This window comes from Corythoichthys intestinalis, chromosome 3 (genome assembly GCF_030265065.1).
Source record: "Corythoichthys intestinalis isolate RoL2023-P3 chromosome 3, ASM3026506v1, whole genome shotgun sequence".
Lineage (NCBI taxonomy): Eukaryota > Metazoa > Chordata > Actinopteri > Syngnathiformes > Syngnathidae > Corythoichthys > Corythoichthys intestinalis.
The window spans coordinates 29,451,974-29,465,284 of NC_080397.1; the positions used below are offsets into that span (position 1 = coordinate 29,451,974).

Sequence of the window (13,311 nt, forward strand, 5' to 3'; positions counted from 1 at the left end):
TCAAAGACTTGAGTAGACAAAGGGGGATCATGTTTAAGTGTTCGTTATTTGTTATGTACCAGGATGGGTGTCAAAAAAAACTTTTTTTTGAATGAGAAAATTTAAGAAAATTTCAAAGGTCTCAAAAATGTCTATTTTTTATTCACCTGATTTGCCCTACTTTTAAGGTGTCAAAAATGCCCTCCTGTTCAAAAATGTTCTTCCCCTAGAAAATAAAGATTTTAAGCTTTCCAATGATATAGCACACATTCATATAGGACAATTTTGAAATTTGGCCAAATTGGGGTCTCAGAGCAGAACTTGTCTCGTCACCTGTGTGTTTTCCGCCATATGCTGTTTATTGTTTTGTTTTTGTCTCTCAGGGAGCCTCACACAGGTGTTTTCCTACAGGATCTTAAACATTCTCCATTCCGGGATCCGGTCGGCCCCTCAGGCTTCATAATGTTAAGATGGATAGCACGTATTGCCGGTACACCGCATTCTCCGGCCAGCTGCGACCTGCTCTGGGCGCCACTTAATTAAAGGCCTCATACCTGCCTCTCAAGGGCACCCCACTGGAAAAAGAATATTTCCAAGCATTGTGCGCAAGTAATAACAAGTCTTCCCACTGTGTAGTCATTGGGACATGAAGACAAAAACATGTCTTTATTAGGCAGTCACCATACCGAAGTTGAATTCATTCACATTTTATCTATTGATTATAAAGATATTAATATGCGCTCATTGAATAGCCACCAAAATATGAAGACGCGTTGAGTCTTAGCAATTGTGTGCACCCACAGGGACGTAAAAAGTGTGTCATAAAATTGATTCGTATTACCTCTGACCCTGTGGTAATTTGCCAATTACTGCCCACCCATCCTCTGTGCTGATTGCAGCACATTTGCACGGGATAAGAGAAATCTGTAAATGACAGTGGCATTATGACCACAAAATGGGGCCAATTTTTTGGCGTGAGAAGCAGGGTTTTTTCGTGTAGGTGCTGTTAAGTTTAAAAAGGTAAAAAAGTACAAAGAAAAGACTAGGGAATCCAAAAACTTTCAAATGACAGGTTAACCAATCAATTTACAGGGGAACGACAAGGCAGCACAAGGGCACATTTAGTGAAGTAACTGGGTACGCCGAGCCTTCGAAGCGTGTCGAGTAATGAAGAGACGTTATCGCGAAGTGTGTGCCGAGGCTCGCTTCATTTAGGAGAGGTTCCGAAAACGACATCCGAAGCCTCGCTGCCCAACTTACCCACATGATTGCTTCAGGAAGTGCTTTAGATTTTGGCGTGCGGTGTTTAGTCAAATGTAGTAGTCTGAATTTTTACTTTACAAATCACAGACGCGGTGCTTTGGCATCGTCCGCCAAAAAAAATCTCCAAAGGTCCAGAGGAATACTAGTCCTGTGCGAAGCAGGCAATAAAAAAACAAACATAAATCGACACAAAGCAATGAAGAAATATTTATTTCATTTTCAATAGACTACACTATGACATCAACATCGTCATCCTGTTGTGACAGGAAGTAAGGTGTTCATTTTTCCAAAACCTCAGGCAGTGTTGTCATCACCTGCAAACAACAAAACAGGTCAAAGCTCAGTGTGTTTTGTGCATGTGTTTCTTGTAGGCGTGTTCAAGTGCGAGTGTTCATGCTTGGACACACATACAGCAGTACCTCGACATACGAACGTTTCTGTCAATGAAATATTCAGTTTACGAAAGGTTTTTCGACTCTTTGTTTCATATTGTGTAAAAATATTTAAAACACAAATAATACAACGTACCGTAAAAGATAACGTAATTTCCACCGGCGTAACGAATTTAAACGCGCCTATAATATCCTCGCTAGGACATCAGTGCTCAGTCTAAGCTAGCCAGCTAATTCCATATGTCAAAAGTGTATTTTGCTGCTTTTATTGAGCTGTTCCTGACATAGACCCTTTGCAGAGTGAAACTAAAAATGAAAATGAAATAAGTCAGTCATTCACAGCAACGTAAATCCACGATTATGATCTATTTTATTATTATTATTTTATATCTATATCATAATTTAATTACATATACCATAGTTTTTAGACTATAAGGCGCACCTGACTATAAGCCGCCAGCCACCAAATTTGACACAAAAACAGCATTTGTTTATAGATAAGCTGCACTGGACTATAAACCACAGCTGGCCTCGCTTATGGGATACTGTATTTACACCACAAGATATTAACCACTAACACTTTATTTGACAGCGACATCATAAGACTGTTCTTAGACCAAATGAACCACCATGAAGCTTTAAACCAAATGGCTGCAAAGCTTCATTTGGCCATAACTTCTCCCTTAAGGGAGACAGTCAACCTCTGCTGCCACCTGCTGTCAACAGTGTTGTTGTACAATATGCCTCCTAGCATGCAATGCAGCATTACCGATGTTAATAACAATCAAAATACATGTTCTATGCTAATTATTTCTTTAGACAGTATTCCAGTTGTCTCATTAATTGCTAGTTCTGGTATTTGGTAACACTTTATTTGACAGTGACGCCATCAGACTGTCGTAAAACAATCATAATTACAACATGACACTGTCATGAGCATTGATGAATGCTTCGAATAGATGTCATTTAGTGTCATCCGGCAAATTATCTCACTTTTGAATGGATGTATAAGATCCGAATTGGACATGAATGGAGTTAGTGACACAATTTGCCGAACGACACATAATGACATCTGTCATAAGCATTCAGTAACACCCATGATAGTGTCGTGTCATAATTATGACGGTCTTATGACAGTCCTATGACACCGCTGTCGAATACAATAAATTAGCTGCTAACAAAGCAATAACACCTATACAAACAGTTAGCATGCATTAGCGAGCGTCCACGCATCACTCATTTTTTCTCTCAGCTACGCATGGTTTGGCTATGAGTTCTTTCGCGGAAGTCTCAAAAGCACTACCTACTCTAAGCTTTTTGCGCCTCAATAAAATAGCTGACGATGTCCTGGCCAATAGGGAAGGACAAAGTCTCCTCTCATTTTTGCCTCACGAAAAGTGTTTTTTCACCCACACACGGTCCACAACATAGGTATCACGTTCACTTTTGGACATCGCCTTACTTGAAAGGTAAGGTTCCACATTTTCGTATTTTCTTTTTTTTGCATTATGTTCTGTTGTCTGCTTCGTTACAGGTATTAACGGTTAGGTTAGGTATATTGAGTGATTCAAACGTATTTGGCTCTTATTTCAATCTGGTTTCACCCTTACTATAAAATTTAATGTAGTGATTAGTAGGTTTTGGAACCAATTAGACTGTTTACATGTAAAACACAGTTCATGATACCAAAAAAAAACAAAAACAAAAAAACATGCTACCTAACTGCTAACTGCCACTCCGGAACAAATTAATTTCATATGTTGAGGTACCACTGTTCGTTTATTTTGTTTAATGTGGGTTTTAATGTATTTGCGTGTGCCTCTGTGCTTATCTGTGTGTGCGTACAGTCTGCTTTGACTTTGGCAGGCGCAGGTGGCGGTGGTGGCGCTTGTGCAAGGCAGGTGTAGGCCACCTGCAGGTATCGCGTGTTCTCCTTGCAGGGGTAATCGCCAAACACCAGCTCGGTGACGGGAACATCGCAGGACCGCCGGTTCCCGCAGCTCAAATTTGGACACAGACATACAAATGTGTCAGACGGCGTTCTGTATTTACTCAGCTGCGTGTGTGTGTGAGGTTTTCTCACAGGTCTTCCACCACCATCTCAGCCCATGGGAAGGAGCAGAAGACACCCTCGCCATCGTCAGGGTGACGCTTGCCCTCTCCGCAGCGAGTCCCCACACCAACTTTGTACAGAATGTGGTCCAAGCGGATCTTAAAGCCCGACTCTGCACACACAAAAAAATATGAACACGCGCAAAAAAATTACATTCACACACAAGGGCATAGGTTTACGCATAGGGACATAACACAACCAACTTTTCAGGATGCTCAAATTGTCCCCACCAACTTTTAAGCAACCTTATTTGCATTACATACTGTAATGAATTCAGTTATATGGGTCATTTAGATTGTCTTCCCATATGTTGTAAGGATAGAATTGACCCTACCGTTATTAAGTGAATTACTTTCATTATGTAGAGACTTACATTGACCCCTTTTCACTTCATGAATGCGCCAGTCCATTTTCCTCTCAAACGCACGTTTGATTGGGTGATGACTTGACGCCCCCTCCCACACACACACACACACACAATTTGTAATCTCACAAAAGAAAACTAGATATGGGCAAAAAAATGTGCATCGGTATCGGATCTGCCGTCACGGAAAAATTCCGATCCAGACTTCCGATCTAGTTTTTTTTTTTTGAAAATCCGGTCCGGGTTTTCCAGCACACCGATTTACATAATCCATTCCAGTTTTTGCTTCGGTTTCCCTAAAATCTGGTCCGCATTTTACGGCACACCTTCAACACACTACATTACCGTCTCCCAATTTACCGAGAGACTTTATCGGTAAAAATGTCAGCTGCGTGGGATCATTTCATCTTAAGGACGACAAAGACGAAGAGGTAGAGCGCAACATATTCAACAATAAAGTCAAGCGTGGTGGTAAAGCTGTAAGAAGTTTTAATTCAACCAACCTAATCAAGCATTTAGCGTAATACCACCACAAACAATATAAGGAGTTTGTTAAGAAAACTGAAGACAAAAAGAAAGGTCCTACGCAACTAACACTGGCAGAAACTTTTGCTATGCGTGACAAATTGGCACTCGACAGGCCCAAAGCCCAGGGAATAACAAGAGTCAAAGAATTAATTCTGGATGACGAGCCATTATCTCTCGTGAGTAAAGATGCACCATCCAACACTTAGAACCACAGTACAACATGCCCAGCCGTCATTACATCCTTGAGCGATTCGGCCGTGGAAGATTCGAGAACGATTCACAAACATCCAAATTTTGATTATTGAAATATGTCGAGTAAAGCGGAAATAATACACAGCGCGGTCTTCGGGACGCAATGAGAAACGGACCGCATTGCGTCCCGAGAGTAAAAATCATGCTTGTCGTAGACCCGGGTAATGCCAATGCTCAACTCACGACTTTAGCTCAACTCATGCCGCTGGATAAAAAACACAATACCTGACTGCTGCTGACAGCTGCTACAAACTACGTCAACATCGTTTAACTGGAGATAATAGATATCATATGTATATAGAACTAGATGCAAAACCACAGACTCGACTGCGTCAGCAACATTGAAGTATGGAGAACTAGATGTGTTAGTAAACGGCCGCCATCTTAAAGCAGGAGACTTCCCTAGTAGGCTGTTGTGAACCTTCCAAGTGAACCTAATTAACTTTTTATCTAAAATACTCCTAAATCGGCAAAATCTTGACTTGAATCTATCTTCAAAACAGTTTTAAAACTTTCACATGTCGAAAGTAGACAGAAGGGAAATTATGGAATAACGGGAGCAATTTTAACAACTTTAACAGTTGATTCGCAAAACTAAATGAATTGAATGTAGTTTAAAGCTGCTGATACAAAATGGGAACTTGAGTATTTTATTTACTGTTTTAAAATGTTAACTTGATACTGAAATAGTCGTTTATTTAAACCTGAGAGGCTTTTTATACAATTATTCTAACTAATGCACGAAACATTAAAAGCATCTAATAGCTTGGGGGGGTTTGTGGGATTTTCCACTGAGGTTGTTTGTGTGTTTTGCTTTTTTTAGGACAGTTTACAATATTATTTGCACGTTTTACTGACTGACTATGCCATTTCTGTTAGTTATTTATGTTTTGTGTTTGTCACTGAATAAACAGGTCAGTTTCTTGTTACCAACCGTTGTGTGTTATTCAAACTCACCTAATTCAGCTGGCTAGTTGATATCAAGAGTACTAAAACTCTTTTCAACATGAGTCTGACAACTAAGTAAGGAGGCTAAATAACTTTAACACATGCTCAGATAGGCCGGTATCGGTATCGGTCAGTATCGGAATCGGATCGGAAGTGCAAAACAATATCGGATCGGAAGTGCAAAAAGCTGGATCGGGACATCCCTAATATATATACATATACGGTACCAAATATTTAATCTAAAAAAAAAGCTTGTTTGTCAGAAATGTTCTTAATTCAAGAAGATATTGTTCAAAACATTATTTGAAAGCAATTTTTTCTTGCTTTGAAAAATGACCAACTTTAGATGTACGGGCTTAATAAGAACAAAATAGTAATATCTATTTAAAGTAAGTGGAATAATCTGACGTATTAATCTGTTAACTAGTCTTTAACACTCAAAACAAGATGGAGAATATTATTCGACTAGATTTGAGAAAAAAATATCAGATTAAGACGTTATAAATTTGCAGTGAAAGTTAGTATAAATCAATACAGATGTATTATTAATGTCCTGTCCCCAGCAAAAAGTGTATGTGCAGGTTATGCTGTTATATCGACCCTACCAAGATTGAGACCCAGCCAACACCCTTGTTCACACACAAACACAAATGGAGAATTGCACAAAATATTCAAATGCACAAACTACATATAACAGGCAAGAACCCAAAACCAAAATTCAGACACACTTTCATACACAAACAGAGAAAAGCCTAATCCCAAGAAAACACAAAACAAATATGCAGATTAACAATAAAAAACTAGAAATGCAATATCTGGAAAAACTGTGATCGTAGCATTGCACTTCCTGTTGATTATAAGGCATTTCGGGGTCACTTTCTGTTGATATGGGGGCATTTCCGAGTCACTTCCTGTTGATTTGAGGGCATTTACGGTGATTTCCTGTTGATTTGGGGACATGGATGTACATGGCTGTCAATGGCATCAAGGGGTCACAGTTGAATATAAATGGGCTTTATTAGCGAGTTTTTGGTCAAAAATCACAACCACCAATAGTGATATATTTTTGGGTATGCCAATGAAGAGTTTTGAAGGTCAGGGTTGGAAATCAATAGGAGTGAATAGAAAAAAAATTTTCATTTGAAATGAATGAGAAAGTTTTGGGCAAATTTTGGCTGAACTGTACATTTGAGGCAATAACTGCAAATGACCAATAGCTCCATGAATTTCTTGATGCGTAAATGATGTGATATGGACAAAAAATTTAGGACAAGTAACGTTTTGAAATTTATCTTTTAATTTTTCTTATTTTTTTTTTTTAAATCCCGAATTTTGGGGTGAACAGTTATTTTTTGCGTGTCAAACAAAAGAGACAATGTCATATGAGAATTCCAGTTATTTTGGTGTATGAACGGTCTCAAACGGACAATGGGCGAAGTGCCAAAGAAACTCCATTGAAAAAAAAGGAATATTACACAGTATATGGTAGCTTTTGCATTACAGGCAAAGTTACCATCAATTACACAAACACACAATGACAAACAAAACAGGCACAAACCAACTCATACAAAACACTCACATGCAGACACATACATGCCCAAACACAAGAACATATTTACACAAATCACCCACAACATACAAACAAAAAACACCGAAGTGCACTCATACAGACAAACAACAAATACACGTACTGCACATAAATACCAGATACCAGTGCATATACACAAAAACATGCAAATATACATACGACACAAAATGTGCACACAAATATATATAAAATAGATATGCAAAATAAAATGAACAATGTTGATACAAAACACCCTCCAGAATATGCACATGCCAAAAAATGCACAAAAGACACCAACACACACTCTTACACATAAAATATACGGAAAACAACACATATGTTGAAAATGAGCAGATTTATATGCACACAAGAATGCATTTTCCTACCACATGACATCACAGCCGTGTCGTTGTGACAGGCGTAGACCACTTCACCCTCTGTAACACACGTAGCATCATTATCGCTATCCTCCTCCTCTTCATACTAACTGTTGTGTTTTGGAGTGACTTACCAGTTGTGTGAGTGATGAAGCAAAGAGCTGAAAATACTGGGAAAAAATATCAACTTATTCGCCACACTGAAATTTGTACTCGCAAAGTTGTATTTGCACATTTCTGCAATTGACATTTCTCAAAAACACAATTTTAAGTAAAATTCTTATTTCTCCTCTAGAGTATTTTTTAAAAAAGAACGGGAGTTAAATCCAACAAGAAACATGAAAAGTAAAAAATACTTAATGTACTGCACTTCAAAAGCATAGAACAATTCGAGCAATTAAAAAATCTTGATGATGCGTAAAATCAACGTTCAAGTGCAGAGACATACTCACAAGCTAAGGCGAGCATCCTCAACATGATGGCGGCGTCTTTCACGCAGCGCAGGTATCCAGTAAAGGCGCCGCTGTTGTCATTGCGGCTATATAAACATGTGTGACGGGCGAGCCGGCGCATGTCCCAAGCACGCGGGCTAGCCGTCGCCATTGCCGCCGCGGGCTAACGTTGGGCCTCCTTCAACAGATGTGACCGGCGTGTCGAAAACTGCAACGCCGCTCCATAAAAGTACTTTTCTTTTTTCCAAACAAATAGAGTTTTAGAGTGTCAAAATTGTTAACTGTTCAACCCGGGAAAGACAAAGAAAAAAGCAAAACTGTGGAGGTTTTAATCTTGATGAGAAAGAACCCAGCTGCATGCATGCAGCTTCATAGCTAACAAACTTTACACATTTACATTTAGTTCTGGCTCGCTCCTGATGTTGATGCATGGTGAATTCTGCACCAGATCTGGGCAAAGATGAGACACAGGCTGAGCCTTTCATACGGATGGAGAGAAACACCAGCTCTTTTAATGTCTTTACTTCCCTTGAACTTGCCAAGGCACTAAAGGCCCAGAAAGTCAGCCTGGCTGGTACAGTAAATGAGAGCAGAGCCTCCTCCATCTGTAAAGGAGCAAAGGTGAAAGCTGAAATGTGTCAGTCCATTGAAAACAAGGAAAAACGTACCCATTCTAAGCATTCTCCACACAGCCGTCAACATAACCAGCGGTGACTTACATGCTACGACAAAACCAAAGTTGGAGTAGATGTACTTGGTCAAATGGCAAGGAAAACACCTACATGAAGATGGTCATTATATATGCATACAGTATACTCAGGAATGAAAGTGGCTAGAATTTCTTGTGGAACTCCCTGACAAAAAGGTCGCCCCGGAGCCAGATGTTATTTTTATTTTTATTTTTGGGGGGGGGGCGCTCAAACCTCCAGAAACCACAGAAATGCCCCAAAAAACAAAAAAAAAGGTTTCACATAAAAAAAATTTTTTAAAAAGGTTTCACACATGCATTAGGCTACTGCATTACACTTACTTTAAACAAGGCATACATTAGAAACTGTTTTTCATTCAAAACTGTATTTTAAAGGGCAACTGAAGAGCTTTCCGGATTTTGGTGTAATTTTATGAATACAAACTTTGGACGAGTTCGTAAAAACAACCATGTCATTTTTAAAGCATAACTGTGACCATAATTTGCGTTTTTTTTTAGCTTTTTTGCACTCCGTTAAATGTCCCTTCCTAAACCCGGAAGTGTGACGTAGGCTCCAGTAGGCGGCAGAAAACATGGCGGACCATAGCAGCACCAGCGATTGTGACATTTCCAGCGAAAGTAGCCCTTCAGGATCGTTGTGTCGTGGCGAGGGGTCCCAGGAAAGGCTGTATACAGTAACTCCTTACATGTTTGAACCTGAGGTGTCAGATGACGATTTACACAGCACATCAGACGGTGGTGATGACGCAGACTGGCGACTTGACACATCACGTAAGGACGAGTGGTAAGTTTATGTCTAGCATCGTCATTTCTCTCTGACCCCCCCCCCCTCCCAACGTCATTCTGTGATATAATTTTCAGTAATCAGACGAGTTGGAAAACATTCAGACCAATAGGACACCCAGATTTCCATTCTGTGTCAAAGAGCTGAACAAGACAGGTTAAAAAAAAAGTAGACAAATGTACTGATGCCAAACCTGTGTAAAGATAGTAATATGGTCTAGCTAGCCCAAATATGGCTAAATAAAGGTGGTTGATTGTAATTTTTCGAAGTAAATGACATTTTTTTTGTCCAGGTGTTGCTGTAAACACTGTCAAGTAATGACCCTTCCAAGAGAATGCCTTTGCTGTCAGGAGATCACGGAATTGAGAGGCAAACTTGAGGAGGCAGAAGCACTGACGGATACATTGCCGGAGTGCATTTTGGATCACCCTGGCCTGAATGCCATTTGTTTCAACCCTTGGGCCCTTCAGAGTGCTTGGGCCAGGTACAAGCAACTGTATGGTGGCAAGGCAAATTTAGACATGTCGCCTACAGACAATTTGTCACCTGGTGCTGGGAGTATCTAGGCAAAGACATTAGAGTGGTACTCCCCTCATGTTTTGTGTCTTCCATCAGGGCACACTTCCCTCCTCCTGGTCTAGAAGAAAATTTTGTGTTTACAGGGCACAAACTACCAACGTTGAAGAAGTAAAACAATAAATTGTAATATTTTGATGACTGTTTAATGCATTTATCCATTTTTTATTTTTTACAATATTATATTCCACAAAAACAAAACAATAGTAACAGTGACAACAGTAAACAATGATTCCACATTTATTTTGGCCGAAATCTGGATAAAACTGTCTTGACAGCATCAGCTTTCACTGGTTTCTCGTACAAGTCGCTGAGTGGTGGGGCTCATCTACCCTTGATGGTGCCTTATGCCGTGGCTTTTGCAGCACCAACTCCATCAAATTATTGAAACAATCTTCAACATACACTGGAAATAAATAGAAAATTTCATTTTAAAATAAATACGAAAATAATTGCAGGTGTTTTTGGCAGATTGTGACATAACATAGAAAGCTAAGCTAAACCAAGCAAACAATGGCACACATCAAAACACATAAATTTAGTAAGCAGCACAAAGTTAGTATAGCAACAGACTTTTTGCAGCGTTGAAAAATGATAAAGGTGAGACAGTTTAGTGTGAAAGAGTTATTTACATGCATTTGAAATTGAAATACTTATCCTGATCAACCTGCACATAAAAAGAGAAAATAAATATTTTCAAAGGATAAATGTAATAAATTTCATTATTGTATGTTTACTTACGGTAACTAGGTTTTACCAACACATTTTTCAATGAATAACCACCCTTCTTGTACTTCGGGAATGCAATGCTATACCGCTGTTCCCCTGCTTTTGTGTAAGCCCTAGGTCTTCCAGCATTCTCGTTATAATGAAGGGCAGCAAGATAAATCCTGGAGATAGAAAATTGAAAATTAACAATTGCAAATACTTGGATAAACTTTCAAATGTTCATGTGTATAACTTTATTTAATCTTTACAGACCTTCTGTGCATTCCTCGATATGAGAACTGGAACATCTTGGGGGCAAATTGATTAACAAGGCTGTGAAAGGCCTCAAGTCCACTAGTCTGACCAAGAGCAGACATGCTGCAAACATATTTAACAAATTGCTTCTTGGTCAAAAGATCAACAAGTCTTTCACAAACCTCACTTTCTGAAAAAAAAAAAAAAACATAATGAACAAATGAAAAGGTGTATATACTATATGTGAAAGCAGTGGATGCAGAAGATAGGGTTAGATTGAGGCAAGTGATTTGCTGTGGTGACCCCTGAAGGGAAATGCCAAAAGAAGAATTGATCATTATCATTTATTTCTCCTCATGAGAGAATTATTACCTGGTTTGAGCCATTTTTTCTCTCTCTCCAAACTACCATGATAACAGTTATCATGTATATTTTGGATATGTTCCACACCAGACAACCACTTCCCCTTGATGTCTTCCTTGTCACCCGGTGTTGAAGATGCAACACACCAATACAGGTGGTTGGCAATGCTTTTGATCCAATCCTTGATTATACTGAAGGAGTTAGGTTTTGCCAGTGCCTCTAATTTTTTAGTCGGACCTAAAAATGAAGTTGTGTGCTCAAAAATGTTCAAACCTTTCATTGCAAAATTGAATGTGGTCAAAACCTACCAACCTTTCACTACATGCCAGCAGTCATAATAATGTGAAATCTTCCATGACTCTCGCACCCACTTTGAGACTTGGCGATGTCTGTCAGTTACAAGAGCCCGAATATTGAGTCCACTGACATCTCCCTTGCAACGCTTGAGGCCTTCCAGCTCCATACGGTAACTGCTCTTTGTCTCGTTACTCTACAAAGCAAAAAGCACATATATCTTCTATAAGTCGCACACTAGGTAAGTCAACATTCAGACTAAATTTGTACTAACCTGTACCAGTTGAACTGATAGAATTTTATTTATTCCAAGCTCAATAAGGCAATAACTGCCAAATTTTGCAGAATGCCCCATGCTGTCACATCTCGCGTCCCCTCCCAAAACAAGAGGTTTACCCTGAAGGCTTGCAAACAAATTGTCTTTGTACTGGATCCAAGTTTTCATAATGGCATCATGCAAATAGGTAGACTGATGGTTTAAAAATGTCCTCACTGATTGGCATTGTATATTCAGGAATCTGCAAAATTGAAATGACACTTGAGAGTAATGTGATCTCAATTCAAGGACCAGCACTCTTTCAATCAATAAGCCTACCTCAATAAGCGGAATGCTTTTTCTGGTGTGGACCCCGAGAACAAGATACCGGCACTCAATAAAATATTGAGCAGGGGTATTTGACTTACTGAGGGTTGGTTTTTCCACTCATTTCTGTGGCTACACCTGGTGCACTCTGTCCTGACAGTAAGAAGTGTCCCCTTCACCTAGGAATAAAAGCAGGTTTTAAATTAATGAAAGCTTCATGAAAAGCATGGTGATAATTTTTACAGGGTACATTTCACTTACATTCTTGTAACATTTATTTATGCCACTGCAAGAGATGCAAACAGCTAAGAGCGAGAGAAGTGCCGACTGAAATACAATATATTTTGTCGTTTTGCTGTAGGCAAGGCAAGGCAAGGCAAATTTATTTATATAGCACAATTCAACACAAGGCAACTCAAAGTGTAGCACTCTCCGTCTTCTCTATGCAAAGATACATTGCAATAATTAGTAAAGTATAAAGGTGATTAGAATTTTCAAAATGTATACATAACACTAACGATTTCATTTCATCAAAATTTTCCGAATTTTTCTCTGCCAAGTCCTCGTCGTCAGTCGTCGCAGACAAAACACATTCGGAATCTGAAGCCTCAAGATCTCTTTCGTCGTCATCATCACTGCTGGACTCTGAATTACTTTTATCGTCATCCGAGTCGACCCACTTTCTCTTTTTGACTTCAGGAAACTGGATAGCGACTGACTTGAAACACTTTTTTTGTCGTGTTGGGCGTTTTCGCTGCTTTATCTTTGATGTTTGACATCCTGAAAAAAAAAAAATCACAGTTG

The 13,311-nt window shown here is 39.2% G+C and overlaps 1 protein-coding gene across 1 annotated transcript; it reads right to left on the bottom strand.

Annotated features, from left to right (window-relative positions):
* Window positions 1–1,536: 1,536 nt before the first annotated feature.
* On the bottom strand, window positions 1,537–8,386 carry LOC130913528 (protein eva-1-like). Its single transcript, XM_057832203.1, has 6 exons — window positions 8,236–8,386; window positions 7,918–7,953; window positions 7,793–7,843; window positions 3,718–3,859; window positions 3,480–3,634; window positions 1,537–1,556 (listed from the first exon to the last, which is right to left on the bottom strand). The coding sequence occupies exons 1-6, from the start codon at window positions 8,384–8,386 to the stop codon at window positions 1,537–1,539; spliced, it is 555 nt and encodes a 184-aa protein (XP_057688186.1).
* Between the last annotated feature and the right edge of the window lie 4,925 nt (window positions 8,387–13,311).

Coding starts and splice junctions, on each gene's coding strand:
- LOC130913528 (XM_057832203.1), bottom strand. CDS start 8,386: ATGGCGACGGCTAGCCCGCGTGCTTGGGACATGCGCCGGCTCGCCCGT. Junction 3,860..7,792: donor CACGGCTGTGATGTCATGTG/GTAGGAAAATGC, acceptor TTGTGTGTGCAG/AGTCGGGCTTTAAGATCCGC. Junction 3,635..3,717: donor GAGATGGTGGTGGAAGACCT/GTGAGAAAACCT, acceptor TCCAAATTTGAG/CTGCGGGAACCGGCGGTCCT.